Source organism: Polyodon spathula, chromosome 1 (assembly GCF_017654505.1).
Source record: "Polyodon spathula isolate WHYD16114869_AA chromosome 1, ASM1765450v1, whole genome shotgun sequence".
NCBI lineage: Eukaryota > Metazoa > Chordata > Actinopteri > Acipenseriformes > Polyodontidae > Polyodon > Polyodon spathula.
Window position 1 is genome coordinate 102864165 of NC_054534.1, and position 18986 is coordinate 102883150.

Sequence of the window (18986 nt, forward strand, 5' to 3'; positions counted from 1 at the left end):
AATAGCTTGTGTACATGCATTTCTGTAAAATAATTGTGAAAGGTTTCCTCGGTTTTGAGTCTAAATCACTGTAGGTGATGAGAGGAAGCATTGATTTTTAAACCCACAGAAGAAGAGTTGCCCTTGTGCTTAACGCAGGGAGGGCAGTGCAGCCTGAGCCCTCGTTAATCTTGTCAGTTGATCAGACTACACAAAGTTGTTTCCATATGAAGCGATAGTGCCAAGATTGGCGGGCTCAGTACAGGCCTATTTACTCTGAGAAGAGTGTATTATTTATAATAATAGTCTGCCAGACGACACAGCGAATCAGCGATCTTAAACTGATGTTAACAAAAGGGAGTGACACTGTATCAGTGGAGATAGGCGGCGATTTACAGAAAAACAAGCAAAAAAAAACAGCTGTTTTGCTGTGATTCTTTAACCCATAACCACAAAAAATAACTGTTATTTTTGATCAGCCCTGCATTAGATCTAATAAAGAAATATTCTCCTGTGTTTATGTAGAAGATTGTGTTGATTTGCTAAAAGCCAACCATATTGACCAGCTGGTTTCAAGGCAGACAGGGAGCTGGTTAACCTTGCACAGAGAGTAAACTAGTGGAATGTACTGCAGTAAATGAAACCCTCGGAATTGAACGTTATTTCAGATATTGCCGTGAACAGTGCCGACCGACTACTTTCATTTGTTTAGATGCATCTGAATACTGTGACTTGTAGCAAGTGTTTTTATGTAAAATTCAGGTTTTTTTTTTAGCACTCTGTAAAGAATGCATGACTGGTGGGTTTTAAAGAGACTTAAGATATTTCTTGCAGCCCAATTTGCAATTATATCAATTTGCAATCTGCAGATTTAATAATTGTATTGCCCCCAGTGAAATCTACCAGATGGTTGACAGTAAAAGGTATTCAGCATAAAAAAAAATCCTGAGGCATCCTTGTGATCTGTGGATATTGTATTGTTGGCTCGAACGTCCATCCTCTAAACAACCAGGGAGTTTAAGTCAGTTTAAGACCAACCTTGTGTGAAAGGACCTGCTGTGAATACGTAAGATATATTTTAAATAAACACAGCAGTTGGCAGCACACAATATTTATTCATATTGAAACTATTATGAACAGACTTGACAAGAGTACAATAGCAGGCTTTTGTTAATGGTTTGAAAGAGCTGCGCAGTAGTTAGAAACAGAGCTATTTTTGTCCTCCGCCCTTCCACGAATGTCAGTGGTGCTGGAATCGGATTACCATGACCGAATCGAGAAAGCACTGTTCTACTGTGAGTTGTTTCATTATCGCCAACGCTACTATCAAATTTTTGGAAAACTGAAATGTTTGTGTGAGTTATCGAGTTTACCCACCAGATGTTTAATTTTTTAAAATACAAAATACATTTATTGTATTATTAAGCAAAATTACTTGAATCTGAAATTGAGGGATGAACTTGAAAGTGTATATTAACTTAAACATGCAGTAATGTTTTTGCTCAGTTACAGTACCTGGTTTCAGGATGACTCAGCTCAAAGCAATCGAGGAAAACAAAATTATTACAGCAGTCAAATATTTACTGAAAGGTTCAAGCCCTAGCCTTTTGCCACTGGGGGGGAATGAGTGTATATATATATAAATGTTGCTTTTGTAGTGCTTTTTGCAGGGTTATAATACTGACTGCCCCCCCCGCCCCCCAAACAAATGAGTTAATGAAACATGTTTTTTGTTGTGCTTTGTCACTGAATATGATGTCCATTATCTATTATAGATATTTCAAACAGAAAATCACACTGAGATGGAAAATAATGCCTTTCAAAGGGGTGCTCTGTACATGGCAGCAGGCAAGTCACAATTTTAATCTTATTAATGCCCTATATGATACAAGTTACACTGCACCGCACCATGGGTGGATTCAGAACGAAAGGCCCCAGTGGAGAGCATGCACTGCAGCTGGGAATAATGGTCATGGCAAATGTGTGGGCAAGTTATTTGAGGACTTTGTCCAGGCAGATTACCTACCCAATTGCCATTTCTTACAGCTTTTTATATAATAATCTTACACTGTAGTTAAAGTACTGTATTATTTATATTTCATGTTTTATTTTTGTATCTGTTAATATAATCTGGCATTTTCTTATATTTTTACTACAAATTCCTACAACTGTATAATTAAAAACTTGTTTTATTGTTGATATTTTACTTTAACTTCTTATGAATTGTAAGTAATTAAATGTGATTACATTTTTTTCCCAAGGATGTTGATTTATTACTAGGTGATATACCAAAATAATAACCAGGGATCCTAGTTTTCCTTAATAAAAAAATGTAATTCTCCAATTTAAAAAAAAAAAAAAAAAAAAGTGGCGCATCCACGTGGCGCTCCACGTGGAGTGCTGGATGCGCCCTATAGCCTGGAGGTCGCCAGTTCAATTCAGGCTATTCCACTGCTGATCGTCGACTGGAGTTCCCAGGGGGTGGCGCACAATTGGCCGAATGCCTGGGGGAGGAGGGTTTAGGTTGGCCAGGGTGTCACCGCGCACCAGTGACCCCTGTAGGCTGGACGGGGGCCTGCGGGCTTGTCTGTCTTCCCATGTTGTAGCTCTGAGGTGCCTGTAGAGTGAAAAGAAGCAGTTGGCTGACGGCACACATTTTGGAGGACAGCGTGTGTTCGTCTTCGCCGCTCCCGAGTCAGCGCGGGGGTGGTAGCGGTGAGTTGAGCATTCTAACAATTGGCTATTTCAAATTGGGGAAAAAAATGGGGTAAAATTCAATTGGCAACTACTAAATTAAAAAAAAAAAACAATAATCGAATTACTAATTACATAAAAGATTAATTGCAATAACACCTTAAATAACGTTCAGATCCATAGCTACGACCAAGATGTTATCTTTATTTCTTTTTCTTTTTATTGTATTTGATTTTTGTTTTATTTTTACGTTGTACCAGGGATGGCTGTGTGTTTTTGTTTGAAATTAAAAAATGTGTAAGGCATAAATATGACTGAATCGCTTGGATTTCATCGTGGAGAATTTAAATGAACTAACCCAAACCCTATCCCTATACCTATCCCTAACACTAATCCTTATTAGGGTGTGGGCTCCTATTTTAATTATCCAGAGTGGACTGTAAACAGAGGGGTCATATTTGTGACTAATATTGTAGTTAGTTAGTTATTTATTTGGTTATTATGAGAATATTGCAGCTCTATTATACAAATTACTTCACAACTTCAGATAACAGCACTGTATAAGGTAAATACTGTCTTTCAGTTCTCAAAAGATTATGAAACATTTGCTGTGGTCAAGAGAGATTGGATCTATGTTGTAAATTTAGCAACTGTAGCACCCCCATATCTGATATATTGAATTTAGTGAATGTAAAATGTAAATAGCATAAGATATGATAATATCTTATAGTAGTTTTAGAGCATCAATCTTTTTCACAAAATATCCTTTAGCAACTGTATAAAAGTATATATATATATATATATATATATATATATATATATATATATATATATATAATAGATATATATATTATATATATATGATTATTTCTATCAAACAATAAGAGATATACAATAAAGATGTTTTGTATGTTTAAAAAAACATGAAGTGCTATTCCTGAATAACATACAGTAGACTGAGTTTTCTGTCTTGAATTTTCTTCCACCAACTAAGATACAAAAAGTAACATGACAGCAAAGTGAATTGAAACATTGCAAGCATGGTTGAATGGAGTGGGCTGTCAGATTCCCAGTATTGGCTGCTGCCTGCTGATCGAGACGTCAGTTGATAGGTAGAGAAGAGGAACAAGTTTCCAACTCTGGAGCCTCCATAGTGTGCCTGGGCTCCCCTATCCTGCACTAGATTAGATAACCATGCAGGGCACAGTGCCCCTTATCAAAGTGTCACATAGCGAAGGCATAGCAAAGTGTAATAAAGCAGAGTGAAAGCATGGTAAAGCAGACTGTAGGTAAGCATTGTAAAGACTAGCGAGGTATGGTAAAGCATATTTTAAAAAGACATGGCAAACCAGGGTGAACTGTGGTATATGCATAATAAAGTATAACAGTAGGGAAAGCATGGTATAGCTGCAAAAATAATTTGATAAAATGTTATAAGGGGCCACTGAGTATTAACATAAAAACAGTAGCCTTGTAAAAAAAAAAATATATATATATATATATATATATATATATATATATATATATATACACACACACACACACACACACAAATAGGAAGATATGTTTTATATGAATGACTATTAAAATAATGTTCAAGATAATCTGAAAAAGTGATACAGATGCTTGAAGTTAACTAACAATTTATCCTTGTGCTCACTTAATCCAGATATTACTGTTGTTACCAACAGAGGGTTTTTTTATTTTGCAGTCTCCAACAAGGGAGGGGTGATAGTCTTTGGAACGTGGCCAACCTGTTTTATGGCCTCCCCCAGCCTTATTAGCCCAGCACATTCCAAAGTATGACAACCTGGTGGGGATTCGGAGTGATTCCAGTCTGTTACTTCCCTCAGGAAGCGACACTGCTCAGAAACATGTTCCTGTAAACAATCCTAAACTCCCTGATAAATTAGAATTGGTGTCACTTTTGATTTCGGCAGTGGCTGTGTGCTGGATCGATTTAACTGGCCCTTGGTTTGGAATTTTGTTTGTTAGTTATTGTCTGGCTCTGCCTTGCTTTCTGCTTTTTTCTGTTTGTTTCTCTTTTCGTTAGGATGGCAATGTTGGGGGTTGCTGCCTATGGGAAAACCATGACCTTTCACCTTTTCTCAGTCACACACTCCCCACCCTCGATGCAGTCGCTGGTCAAACTGTTTGGCTGTTAGACTAATTGTTTTCTTGTAAGATATTGTACTGTAAGTGGGTTAGTTGTACTGTAGTACACGATGTGTTTGTATGTTTGCTGTGTGCTCTGCTAAAGTATGCAGCTTTTCTACTATTTGTTCATTTCTGTTCTTCCATTAACTGATTCATGTATCACAGTGCGAAATATTGCCGTTTTACAGTCCGAACCTTCTATTTGGAACCCCGCTGAATCAGGATTATTATTAGTATTAGATTGACTCATTTTAAACAGGTGTTCAGATTTAGCTTCATACTATGTGAAGTGAATTGTGGAATACGGTATATCATGCTTGAAATCACCTCCCCTTACAGTTTCTTTTCCTTCAAATGACATGTTTGCATAGCATGTAGTGTAGTGCCACGGGGTGTAAAGAAAGGCTCCGACTACAAACTACAGTAAATGATGAGACTAAAACACATAACGGGCTGGGGTTGCTCTCCTATTCCTTTAGCAGGGGCATTCAAATATTTTCTGAAAACTAAGTTTTAACCGCCACCAAGTTCACTATACTGGGCCTCTTATTGTGTTAGAACCCTGAAGGCTCACAGAAGGAAGTAAAAGCTGATGCCCATGTTTCCTACTCTCCTTTTCACTTGACTCATCCAATGTATTCCTAAACTGCACCCTGTTCCCCAGTCCAACATGTTGTTGGTCAGGAATGGATTGCATTATTTAACAGATGTCAATTCATACTTTTTTAGTATCCTACCTCTGCAGAGAAACATGGACAAATGCAACATTTTAGAATTTATTTCCTATTAATACAGTAACTGGAAATGCTGTGTTAGCTAAGATTTAAAGCAATGTGCTAGGCAAGTTATCCAGTCTTACCTACAGGACTGTAGTACACTAACTGTATAAATATAGGTACACCTTTTTTTTTTTTCTCCCCTTGGTATATCATTATTTGTTGTAATGTATTTTTCTTCAGTCTGTGACTCATGTGTTTGTCAAGATAAGCACATTTAACCTGATGGCTGTGTGCTTTTGAAAAAGCTCTTGTACTGGGCAAATATTTTTCATGTACAGAGTGGTGGTCACCACATACTAAATGAATGAGTCTTTGTTTTATTGCTTGCTACCTAATCGAAAAAAAAAATAAATTGGTTGCAAGTGTGATGGTTTAACAAGAAATAATAATTTACTTCAGCAGCATGGGGTTAAAATGGATGCCATTTACATTTTCAGTTTATGTCAGTGAAATGTTGTTTCTGTATTCAGGTGAAGTGCATTGTGTAATAGTTCTAGGTACTCATTTTGCAGGGTTGTTTGGGTTACAGGATATAAAAAGTGCTTGGGTATTGTCAGTAGGCGGGGTACAAAATTACGTTTTTTACAGATGCTGCTGAAAAATAAATTAAACCTGAAGTAGGACTATGTGCAACACAGGACCTCATTATGAAGTGTCCTTCTGTGTAAAGTGGTGGTGATTAGGTATATGCTGCTCTCCAATGTTTTTTATGTTTAGTGAGTGAACATCAAATATAACAGGCCTTTTAAGCTTTTAGCGAAAGAGCACAAGGAATGAAAATAGCTGCCTTTTATTCATTCCAGTGCTGGTGTCTTATTCTAGAGGAGGCAGGCTGTTAAGAGAGACAGTCAGCAGCATAGTCTACAGTACATACAGGCAGCAGATACAGTACTTGCTGTATAGATCATTTTTATCTGCCTGACTGATGACTGTTCCACTTCAGTAAACGATGTGCACTGGAGTGATTCTCCAATGCGCTACCGTACATTTACTGCAGGTGCACGAATAATGATTGGCTGAGTCTGGAAACTCTCACTATGCTGCCTGAACATGCGATTAGCTGAACAGACTTTTGAATTTCAATATACAGTATGGATAAAGACTCATTTGGCTTGCCATTCATTACTGTAAACTGATTGAATAGGTACCAGAGTATTATGGTGGGTCTCACTTGCAGTGCATTGGTTTCTGGAATGTCATCCTTAAGACTCAGGACAAGGCTAATATTCTATTCTGACAACTGCTTTCATCTTACAACGTAATGCCCATTCACAGCCCTATACACAGCTAGATGGTGGTATTGTAGGTGGAGATCAGGGAACATTTTTGTGAAAAATGTTGATTAAGTTAGGAAATCTGATCATTTTATGTACTCCAAGTAAGCTGTGTTTTCACTTCCTAGTGTTGTCTGCTAAGGTGTGTGCTTGAATTTGTTCTTGTTGGGATTGGTGCTCCTGAGCCTATAATGAACAAAAATCGTTTCGCCCGGCAGTAACTTGCAGCTTTGTATTTCATTAGAAAGCTGTGCTGAGAATTGGGAGTTTAATTTGACACTGATAGGTCAGAAGTTAAGACTACATCATGAAGATGAAGGAACATTCAAAGTAAATCCGGAATAAGGTTCTTCAAAAGCATCAGTCAGGGGTAGGATATAAGAACATTTCCAAGGCATTGAATATCCCCCGGAGCACAGTAAAGTCCATTATTAAGAAATGGAGAGAATATGGCACAACTGTGAATCTGTCTAGAACAGGCCGTCCTCAAAAACTGAGTATCCGGGCGAGAAGGGCACTAGTCAGGAAGGCCACCAATAGGCCTATGGCAACTCTAAAGGAGTTACAGTCTCCCACGGCTGAGCTGGGAGACACTGTGCATATGGCAATAATAGCCCGGGTGCTTCACAAAACTGGCCTTTATAGGAGACTGGCAAAAAGAAAACCATTGTTGAAAATTGCTGCTGCTTTTGACTTTTCTAGTTGCACTGCGGTCCAACCCATTATAGATATGTAACCTGCAAGTCAAAATGAAATGGGTTGAATTTGACAGCAAACTGTGTCTGTGTCATATAATGTGCTGTAGTAAAATAATAATTGCAGGGTTACAGTTAAGTTCAAGTAATAATTCAAATAGTTAGTGGGTGGAAAAAATGAGTAATACCACTAGATTATAAAATAGAAATTGTTTCTCTTTTCCTTTTAATAAGCAATCATGTAAAGCCCTTTTAATTTGCATACAGCTAGCTAAAGCTTGTAATTTATCTGTATTGTAGAAAGTGTAATTTTCATCCACACAGCTTTATAATATAAGATTTAATTACAGTACCAAGCCTAAGCTTACAGCCCGTGTTACATTTATTCTCCTCCCTTGCTGGAACAGAAAATGTATTTTAATTTGAATGTGACCTTTTGTGGTTCTGTCAGTATAACTAACAGACTGGGTGCTTGTTTAGCCTTTTTGAATAGGACCTGCTGTGCTGTGTACAGTATTGCAGTCGTCCCTGGTAATCAGAATAGTTTTGTTTAAATAACTACTACAAGAAAAAAAACATGAATTCTACTCTGTATCAGAATTCTATAGGAGAATGTCAGACCATCTGTCCGTGAGCTGAAGCTGAAGTGCAGCTGGGTCATGCAGCAAGACAATGATCCGAAACACACAAGCAAGTCTACATTAGAATGGTTGAAGAACAAGAAATTTAAAGTTTTGGAATGGCCTAATCAAAGTCCAGACCTAAACCCCATTGAGATGTTGTGGCCGGATCTGAAGCGCGCAGTTTATGATCGAAAACCCACAAATGTCACTGAGTTGAAGCAGTTCTGCATGAAGGAGTGGGCCAAAATTCCTCCATGGCACTGTGAGAGAGTGATCAATAACTACAGGAAGTGTTTGGTTGCAGTTATTGATGCTAAAGGTGGCATAACCAGTTATTAAATCTAAGGGGCAATTACTTTTTCACACGGGGGCATTGGGTGTTGCATAACTTCCTTTAATAAATAAATGAAATAAGTATCAAAATTGTGTGTTATTTGTTCACTTAGGGTCCCTTTTATTTAATATTAGATTTTGGTTGAAGATCTGATAACATTCAGTGACAAAAATGCAGAAAATCAGACAGGGGGCAAATACTTTTTCACGCCACTGTGTGTGTGTGTTTGTGTGTGTGTGTGTGTATGTGTGTGTGTGTGTGTGTGTGTGTGTGTGTGTGTATATATATATATGTTACGGTGAAAGTCAGAATACTGGTACATCTTAAGGTTTACTGGTAAAGCGGTAAATGTCTACAATAAACATGATCACTGTTACTTAGGGCATTTACTGGTAAATCTCAAGAATAACTGAGTGCCTTTACCAATAATCTTTGGCAAATGTCCAAAAAGTAATATATTTCTTCATAATTACCAATAAGCTTCGGTAAATCATAACATTAACCGGTAAATGTCTGAAAAGCAGTATATTTCTTCATAGTTCAATACATTTACCACCTTGGTAAATGTTGACAGTTACCAGTAAAAGTTAAGATTTACCAGATTCAGATTTACTGTAATATATATATACAGTCAACCTTGGAAAACTCAACATCTTCGCTTAATTCGACAGACAGTCTTGGTCCCTAATTTTCTCCATATAAAATGTATGCATCCTGCCTCTTTTTTTTTAATTCGACACCACGCTTTACTTGTAACTCGACACTTATTACCAGTACCAAAGGGATAAAAACTACTTAAAAATCTGGTGGATAACTCGACACTGTTGTTTCACGTGACTGATCTCTGACTGGAAACAGTTCATTCACTCGTTCGCAACTACCAAGTGCAGCTGCTTACAGTATCAGTTCACTGCACAATGAGTCAGAGGCAAAAAATGAGTTTTCGTTCAATTAGCTTTAAAGCTGAGATTATTCGGGACAATCGACAATGCTTGATTTCTGTGTGAAACTAAGTTGTGTATTATTGTTTTTGTTCACCGAGTTAATTCTGTATAATATACATTTGTTAACTTTTTCTATTTAAGTCATCACATTAGACCGTACAAGCCAATACCTAAACATATAGGGCATAGTCAACAGTTTGCGCAGTTTGTGGCTGGATTGTTTTTGTAAAAATAACGCTGTAGTTATTTTATGAATTCCTATTTCAATCGAACTATATGAGTTGTACCGAGTGTAGTGTCCAGAAATGTACTGCTGCCCCTTTAAGTAATACAGCATAACCAGTATTAGCATAAAGGCAGCAATGTGAAGAGCCGGAAGGATTAGACAGACAGTGTGTTGTTAGACACAGCGAGAATAGCAGCAGCAGAGTGGTAGATTAGTGCAGGAGAATAGCAATAAACATTAATGTTAACGAATAAACCATGTTCATGTGACTTGAGACCCACCTGTGCATCCGAATCTTCACTACATGTTTACTGAAGAGTAAGGACATTACACTGAGTTTGTACTGTCCTGTAATTGATTGATTGATTCATTCACTGCAGTTCTTTCAACCGTTTTCATAAGGACATTTTACATTAAACTTGTAAATACTGTAATCCTGTAAACGTGCGAGTTCCATGTTAATGCCATGGTTCACTGCACCCGTGGTTAACTCGACACCTTGGATAAGACGACAGTAAATGGCATGCCTGTGGGATGTCGAGTTAACCGAGGTTGTATGTTAAGTCAGTGGCTTTGAATTTGAAGTTATTGAGCGCATGTGAAAGTTCAGATCGAATTCGATAGCGTACGGGGTTCCTTACTTCTACACAGTATACTGTACCAATCTTCTGAACACTGGGCTAAGCACACTTCATTTGTGCCTTTTTTACCTGGAGATTAGCAGCGCATCAAAGCCATATAGCTTATTGTTATTGGATGTTACTGTAAATCTCAGTGAAGTGTGGGGACTGCACATTTATTCTACAATTGTCTTTATCGATCAATAACAACTTTTGTTATTGCTTTGCAGAAGCTACAATGACATGCACAATATTTAGTTTTTTTGTCAGCTTTATAAAACAGTCAGCTCCTGCTGGCTCCCTCGTGGTGTTTTACTGTATGTGATTACAAAGCGGCGTTACCAACAAGGTGGAGCCTTGTTTTGAAGCAGCAGTTGAAAAGTGGTTGTGGTTTAGAGCGAATGATTCTTGTTGCAAGAAATCAACAGGACATGTTATATAGCAAGCCCTTTTTTAAACTCTGTTTTAAATGCTGTACACACCCTTATTTTATATTAAGGTAGCGAAGGGGGGATTGTGACAAAACTTATTTTATTCTCAAGAATGAAAAGTGCAGGCAGATATAGATAAAAAAAAAAAGAAAAAAATTATAGTGTCTCCTTTTCAGTTATATAAAAAAATCAAATGTTACCTTTTTACTGAACAGTGTTTATTAGTATAAGCAGACTTGTATATACTATAGACGGTTTTACAGTCAAGTACAATACAAAAAACATCCATAGAGGACCTGGTTTCTTCCCAAACATCTGACTGTAAACCAGTGGTGTAGTAGAGCAGGAACATTCTTCTGTTACTGTTTTCTATAGGCAGTGGTGGTGTATTGCACTTTATGGAAATACTTGTAGAAATGTATGTGTTACTAGAAGTTCAGTATATTGTTTAAGAAAATCTGTAGTTTAGTGGTGTTCTGGTATCTATACATTTAGGACTACACCACTGCACTAAACATCCTGATATCAAAATCTCCAGACAGAAACGCAGTTCAGAAAATGCATTAACTTTATTAGGTTGTGCAGCGTTTACTGCCCTCAGCTTTGCCTCAGGGTAATGAAGTGCCTGAAATAATGATTACTTCTCCCCATCTTGTTCACAGTAGGGGTTCTTCTTCTTCCCATTGTTAAGAATGAGAGGCCTGAGACACAATGAGGCCAAGAAAGATACTTCCTCAAGGTCATTCAGTGCAGTCAGTCAGCCTGCAAGTTGGTAGCTGAGCTGGGAATGGATAGAGAGGATACAGACAGTACTATACCTTAACAAGCAATGGAATAGTGTTGTGCATCGGCAATGTCTTCACCATACAATACTTCATGGGATACGGGGGCCACGATACGTATCACAATACAGTAAGTGAAGCATGAAACCTACAAATCCCACAATTGTCTAATTTGCTTGTGCGAGCGTGTGTTTGCAATAACATTGTTAAAGCACTTTTGGTCAAATAAGCTTCACGGCCAGTTTTGGTTTTGTTTCCCGTTTATTCTTTAAAATAAATTCTAACAACATTACAAATCAGGGCTCCAGACAAAGTTTTTGCCTTTGGAGACAATTGCTCATAGGCCAGAAATAAATAATAATGGTCACCAAATCCAGTTGCTGGTGCCACTTCAGGAGCAAGTTGGCTGCTATCATATTCAACTGCTTAAAATACAACAACTTGCTAAGACACTGAAGTGATACTAAAACAGTAACGTAATGCCTGTACTCACTTGTTTGTTGGCACATTCTGCTGAATGGTTAATCTATGCAGCTGATGACTGCAGTGAACTTAGCATGTTTATATTTTAAATATTTTGCAAGTGTTGTATCTGAAATTGTTGAAGGCACCTAACAGACCGACATCATAGCACATTCATAAATACTGACACATGCTTCTAAATAAAGAAGCAGCAACCCTGAAAAAAAACTGTTTACACTTTTGTTTTACCGCATTTGCAGTCTGGAGCCCTGTAAAAAAAAAAAAAAAAAATAATAATAATAATAATAATAATAATAATAATAATAATACAGCTAAAATAAAAATGTTCAGTTCTTGGAAGCAAACGTTTTTTAAAGTTCTGAATCTGACAACAAAAAAGAAGAAAAAACAGTTCTCTAAATGCAGATTCTTTTTAAAACAAATATCATCCTTCTCGATATTGAATTTTTTCTTGAAGAACATGAAGTGATCTACGTGTTCTGGTTCACAAAAATCCACTGGATTTCAAGAAAAATCTCACGGTTCACTGTGTGAATTGATGACTTGGCACACCCCTACAAGGGAAGACCTGATATTACCAAGTGAGCTGTTTTGTATTCTGTTTTGGTACCCGGCAGCCTTTTATAAATTAATGGTGTTACTGGTTATGTTTTTTTAAAGGGCAGATTAAGCCTGTGTTCATAGTGGGTCCCTCTAGACCAGGGGCTCCCAAAGTTTTGGTGATGGAGGGCCAATTTAAGAACATAAGAAAGTTTACAAACGAGAGGAGGCCATTCGGCCCATCTTGCTCGTTTGGTTGTTAGTAGCTTATTGATCCCAGAATCTCATCAAGCAGCTTCTTGAAGGATCCCAGGGTGTCAGCTTCAACAACATTATTGGGGAGTTGATTCCAGACCCTCACAATTCTGTGTAAACAAGTGCCTCCTATTTTCTGTTCTGAATGCCCCTTTGTCTAATCTCCATTTGTGACCCCTGGTACTTGTTTCTTTTTTCAGGCCGAAAAAGTCCCTTGGGTCAACACTGTCAATACCTTTTAGAATTTTGAATGCTTGAATTAGGCCGCCACGTAGTCTTCTTTGTTCAAGACCGAACAGATTCAATTCTTTTAGCTTGTCTGCATATGACATGCCTTTTAAGCCCAGAATAATTCTGGTCGCTCTTCTTTGCACTCTTTCTAGAGCAGCAATATCTTTTTTATAGCGAGGTGACCAGAACTGCACACAATATTCAAGATGAGGTCTTACTAGTGCATTGTACAGTTTTAACATTACTTCCCTTGATTTAAATTCAACACTTTTCACAATGTATCCAAGCATCTTGTTAGCCTTTTTTATAGCTTTGCTCACAACTGAAAAAGGTGGCAAACCAAGGTAAGATGTGTTCTGTAGATACTGTGTAAATACAATGTCCGGTAGAAAATGCTGCCTGTTTTGTTGCATGTTCTATTTCGGATCTCTGAAGGATAATCCTGTGAGCCGTCCAGCACAGTACATACAGTGAATACATGCATGTGTTTTTTTATTTAGTTTTTATGTGCGATTTCTGTTGTGCACTGTATATGAGTTTTTACTGTTCACTGTATGTGTTTCTGTTGTGCAATGTATATGAGTTTTTACTGTTCACTGTATGTGTTTCTGTTGTGCAATGTGTATGTGTTTTTTTACTGTTCACTATAGATGTGTTTTTATTGTGCACTGTATATGAGTTTTTACTGTTCACTGTATGTGTTTCTGTTGTGCAATGTGTATGTGTTTTTTTACTGTTCACTATAGATGTGTTTTTATTGTGCACTGTATATGAGTTTTTACTGTTCACTGTATGTGTTTCTGTTGTGCACTGTATATGAGTTTTTACTGTTCACTGTATGTGTTTCTGTTGTGCAATGTGTATGTGTTTTTGTACTGTTCGCTATATATGTGTTTTTATTGTGCACTGTATATCCTTCAGTCAGTAAATTGCTATCTAGCAGTTTCAAATCTGCTTTAGGCCTGCTGTTCTGTGTTAGCATTGTGATCTGTCTGACCCTGACCTTGTGTTCCGACCCTCAGTTTTCTATTCTCATGTAGCTCAGACTTTCCCAAATGATCAGCAGACCTGTACTGTTACTTTAGGAGTCGGTAGGGTGTGGTGGCAAACTCAAAGCGAATCTGACAAGACTGAACCCAACCCTTGGCAGTGTTGAGTACTGTAAATGAGACACTGCAGTGTTAGCAATGTTTGTGTGCTTCGATAAATTATCGTAAAGTTCTTCGTTCCTGTCTCCACGCAAATGGCTTAATGAGATTTTTACGTCTCAAGTGGTATCGATCCGCAGTCTTGCAGTGCCTACACATATGTGATTTATATTGTTAAAAACACGATTAGAAAAAAAGTTGTCCCTTTTTTCTCCAATGGGAAATGTCAGATTGTGCCGTTTTGAATAGGATTGCACCACCCTTAGTGAAAAGTAGGCACAGGGACATTACAAATACATTACATTCTAATACTACTGTGTGCTGCATTCAATAGTTGTCATAGGCGAAGAATTCCGGTACCAGTTTATACAAATTCCATGTTTTCATTTATTTTATTTATTTGTATATTTTTAATTATGGCTCACTGCCATCTTCCTGCATTTTTTTTTTTTTTTCAAACAGGCTATTTTCATTGTGCAAATGTTTTCCCTTTTCACAGAGCCTTCTGCCACAATCAATTTTGAATTGGCTAAGCTCCACCTCTATAAAGCTTCTCCTCCTCCCCCCTCTCTCCCTGTATCCCTCTCTCTCTCTTTCACAGACAGCCGCACTTGGTTTCTGCGTGGGGGTGTGTGTGATACAGTTTGTAGCTCAGAGAGAGCACGTATGTGTTACTTAGGGGTTTGTAAAGAAAATTGAAGTGGCCGCCATATGCCAAGGATCTTGTTTTTTTTTTTTTTTTTTTTGTATGTCTTGCTGAAGTGTGGTATTTTTAAAAGGGGACAAGCCGAACAGCTTAATGGGGAGCTCTAATTTGCTGAACAAGGGCATGCCTTTAGGTAAACATTTTCACTTTTAATTCTGCATGGGGCTGTGGGATCTTAGCGTACTGTATGCGCAGTTCTTTTTTGAACAAAATGTTCTTGCTTCCCCTCCCCCCAAAAGGTCTCTCTTTCTCTCGCTCTCTTTCTCTTGCACGCTCTCTCTCTCTCTCTCTCTCTCTCTCTCTCTCTCTCTCTCTCTCTCTCTCTCTCTCTCTCTCTCTCACACACACAGTTTAGGCTTTCCTCTTTCTCTTTCTATAGAGCTGTGCAGATGACCAGGTGTCCTGTATACTATATGAAAAAAAAGATTTTCCATTTTATTTATTTTTTAAATACGAATAGTGCAGGTTTCAGATGTCAACTGTACAAATGTACAAATGAAGGTCTGCATTTATTTATTTTTTATAATGATTTTCTTTTTTTTTTTTTTTTGTGTTTTTTTTCTTGTATTTATTTATTTTGCTAATTTGACCACTAAAGCTTTCCAGCATTTTTGTCAGTGAGTAAATCAAAATGACATCCTGGCTGCCTTAGCTATTGAGTTGCTTTTCTTAACCTGTTTAAATCTGTGCAGTGTTAGAAAATACTGTGGAGGAACAGAAAAGAAACGATGATGCTGGTTCGGAGCCTGAATGTTGTGCGATACTGTAGCTCTGCTTGCTCTGTAAAATGTGGTATGAATGGGGTTTACTTAATCTGCTCTGAACTTGTTGGTTTTATATTAGTTTCTCATTTCAGTGCATTGGTTTGCAGCAGTATTCTCTCAGCATTGAGAAACGCCTCTCTTTAACTCTGTGGTTGTTGCTTATATTACAGTTGAAGGCCTGTACAAGTTTTGCCAAGCGAATTCCCCTCCCCCACATAGTCCCTGTGTTTGGTTTTGTATCTACAGTAGTGAAAGACTGGGAGCCAGGCCTGGGAAAGCATGTGGCATATGTAGTCATCCTTAACCCAATCATGCCTACAGCTGCACAGCATGCGTCATTGTATGGATTTATTTGATTATCACTAGCCAACATTTTCTTCTTTTTTTTTTTTTTGCATTTAATTTTGTAAAGTATAGCTATGGCCAAAGGTTTTACATCACCCTAACTAATTTTGCTTCATAAAGTCGAATGAAATCTGCTGAATAATGTTATGTTAACATATTGAGTTAAATACCACTTTGTAGATTTCCCATATATTTATTGAAAAACTGCCAAAAAATGAAAAATATGATATTTGGAAATCTAACGTGAAATACTATACTACTAGACTTTTGCAATAGCATTTTGCAGTTTCGATTAAAGATTGTTAAAAAAAAGATCTAAATTATATTCCTATAGTTTTTTTTTTTTTTTTTCAATCTTAAAATTCTAGGTGATGCAAAACATTTGGGAGTAGCTGTACAGTAAACGCAGCTTGTCAGAAATGCAAGGTTCTAAAAAAATGTAAGTGTGGTTGCTAAAATAATTTTATTATTTCCACATTTGACTCCAAAAGTACCAAAGCCAAATGATTACTGGGTACAACTGATACACCACTTGTACCCAGTTTAACTGTTTATTTTACCAACATGAAGAATGGTTGCTTTGATTTGCTCTGTTAACTGAGGGAGTTTCTCTTGTATAGTATAACCCTGTCTGTTGCATTGTCTCTTTGGCATACGGTAGTAGCAGCCGTTGGACAGAGCTGTGGGGAGGTTTGTAGGCTGTCAATTCTTGTAACAGCATGTAAAGTCCTTTCACTCTGTGATGCATTCTGTAGTGTTTTAACTTCTCCTCTACAAACCGCTTCCCCAGTAAAAGGCTAATCTGTTATCTTTTGCGGTGCTGTGCACAGCTAGAACTGTTGAGATAAACAGCTGACCTAGCCTTGTGTCTTTCAAGAGAAAGAATTTGCAGCATCCTGCTTTTGTGTTTGGACCGGTAGTGCCTGGACAACAGCCCCAGACGTCATAGTATCCAGTCAAAGTGTGCACTGAATGCTTCTCATTGGAAACCTTCATCATTGCAGGTTCATCAGAGTCAGTGCCACGTGTTATTTTGTACCAATGTGATATAAACTGTTGAAACACCAAACCTAAAACTGTGATTAGGAAGAAGAAAGTTTTTAATCAGTTGAATAATAACGTGCTTTCCCTAAATTAGTTCCAGGGGGAACGGGGGGTCAATTTTCTTACCTTGCAACATCATGGGCTTTAACATCCTGAATTTAAATGTGTAGAAAAATATTTTTTGTGTCTAGATTCTTAGCATGCTGCAGTTGATTGTGACGAAATCCATCTAGTGTTGTGTGTGTGTGTGTGTGTTTTAAATTTTTCTTCTTTCGTGATACATTTAGAGATGTGTTGTAATGCATTCCATATGTGCTGAACTAAAAACTAAAACATTCCACACACTCCAAAATATATGACTTTCGATGTGTAGTCGGCAGTGTTGTGTGAGGTGCTGTCGTTTCAGATTCTGAGTTCTGCTGGCATGATATGGGGAACGGCTCTATGAATGCTTGTGCAATCGAGTCATGCAGTGGTTAAGACTGTAGTGTGTGGTCAGTGGTTCGCTTCCAGCCTCCTCCCTGTTATACAGACAATGAGAGAACTGTTGTCAGGAGGAAGGTTACTAGAATTATTGTATTTTTTTAAAATCTGAACTTAAATAATGCCCCCCAAAATTACAGGATTTGGCATTTCCCACTGCTCACTAAAATAACAATACAATATCCTGGAGCCAGAAATATACTGATAACATCTCAATTTTACAATACTGTAGCTATGTTTCCAAAATGGCGAAACTAAACTTTTGAAAAAAGAAAAAAGCAAGCCATTTACAGTGATGATACAAAAATAAATCTGTTCAATAAATAATATATGTTTGGTTTAGTTTACACACAATATTGCTGTTTAATTAATAATATATATACTTTACATGCCATAAAAGCAGGGTTGACCTGATTGGAACGGTCATATCTACTGTAACTAACAGACAGTACTTAGTTTCTTTAGGGGAGTCTGTATCAGGATTATCCACTGTTACTTATGGTGTCCCCCAGGGCTCTATTCGGTCCCATATTATTTTCTTTGTACAATATATGCTACCACTGGATGAGATCATTCATAAACACAGTGTACATGCTCAATGCTGAGGACACAGCCTTTATATTTCTGTAAAACATGGTGACACCACTGCTATTTCAGCCTCACTAGTGTCTTGCTAATACCAAAAGTTGGATGTCTAAAAATGTATTGAATTGAACTTGGATAAGACAGAAGTTTTGTTGTTAGATTCTCAGCAACTAGAGCTTCCAAATGCCTTAAAAATAGTTGGGCAACCTGAGTTCTAATATAAAATCTGATGTGAGAAATTTGGGGTTTACGCTGGATTCTGATTTTGAGTTTTGAGGCTTGTATGTGAAAAATTTGGGGTTTACGCTGGATTCTGATTTTGAGTTTTGAGGCTTGTATTTGAAAAATTACTGAAGTGTATTTTTATAATAGGAAACATTAACTAAAATGAGGTCTTTCTTTGTCTGATGCTGAGAAGTTAATTCATGTTTTTGTTTAGTCTAGTCTTGGCTATTGCAGTGCTTTATTTGCTGGCTGTTTGCATCATGCCTTAGTGCGTTTGAGTTAGCTTGTTCAGATTGCAGCTGCTAGGGTTCTCACCAGAACAAAGAAACAGTCTCATATAACTGGCTTCTAGTGCGTTTTTAGAATGCATTTTAAAATCTTACTGTTTACAGATAAAGCACTAAATGCCTTGTGTACCCATATAAACCTCCATGCATTTTGAGGTCAAACACTGGCCTTTTGTGCCTCCCAAAGGTAAAATTGAAAAGGAGAGTAGAATGTGCATTTAGTTATAAAGCCCCCAGATTGTAGAACTCAGTGCCCTTTTCTATTAGAGATGCTGGCTGCTCAATATTTTAAACACAAGATTAAAGTCTTTCTTTTATACTTTTGTCATTTTAACTTGACTTACAGATGTTT

At 37.4% G+C, this 18986-nt stretch overlaps 1 protein-coding gene across 7 annotated transcripts in view; it reads left to right on the top strand.

Annotated features, from left to right (window-relative positions):
* LOC121325629 (C-terminal-binding protein 1) overlaps positions 1-18986 on the top strand; it is a 186133-nt gene that overhangs the window by 123734 nt on the left and 43413 nt on the right. Inside the window, exons 1-2 of one of the 7 annotated variants that reach the window (XM_041268491.1) lie at positions 15265-15390; positions 17612-17615. The exons of 2 other annotated variants lie outside the window; for them this stretch is intronic. Coding sequence is in view for 4 of the 5 variants with exons in the window: in XM_041268501.1 (XP_041124435.1) it covers positions 15291-15402 (112 nt within the window). In the remaining variant the exon portion in view is untranslated. Of the gene's footprint in view, positions 1-1754; positions 1828-14784; positions 15035-15259; positions 15403-17611; positions 17616-18986 lie in introns of those variants that run through there. 4 more of the 7 variants (XM_041268465.1, XM_041268475.1, XM_041268501.1 and 1 more) reach the window with 4 other exon arrangements.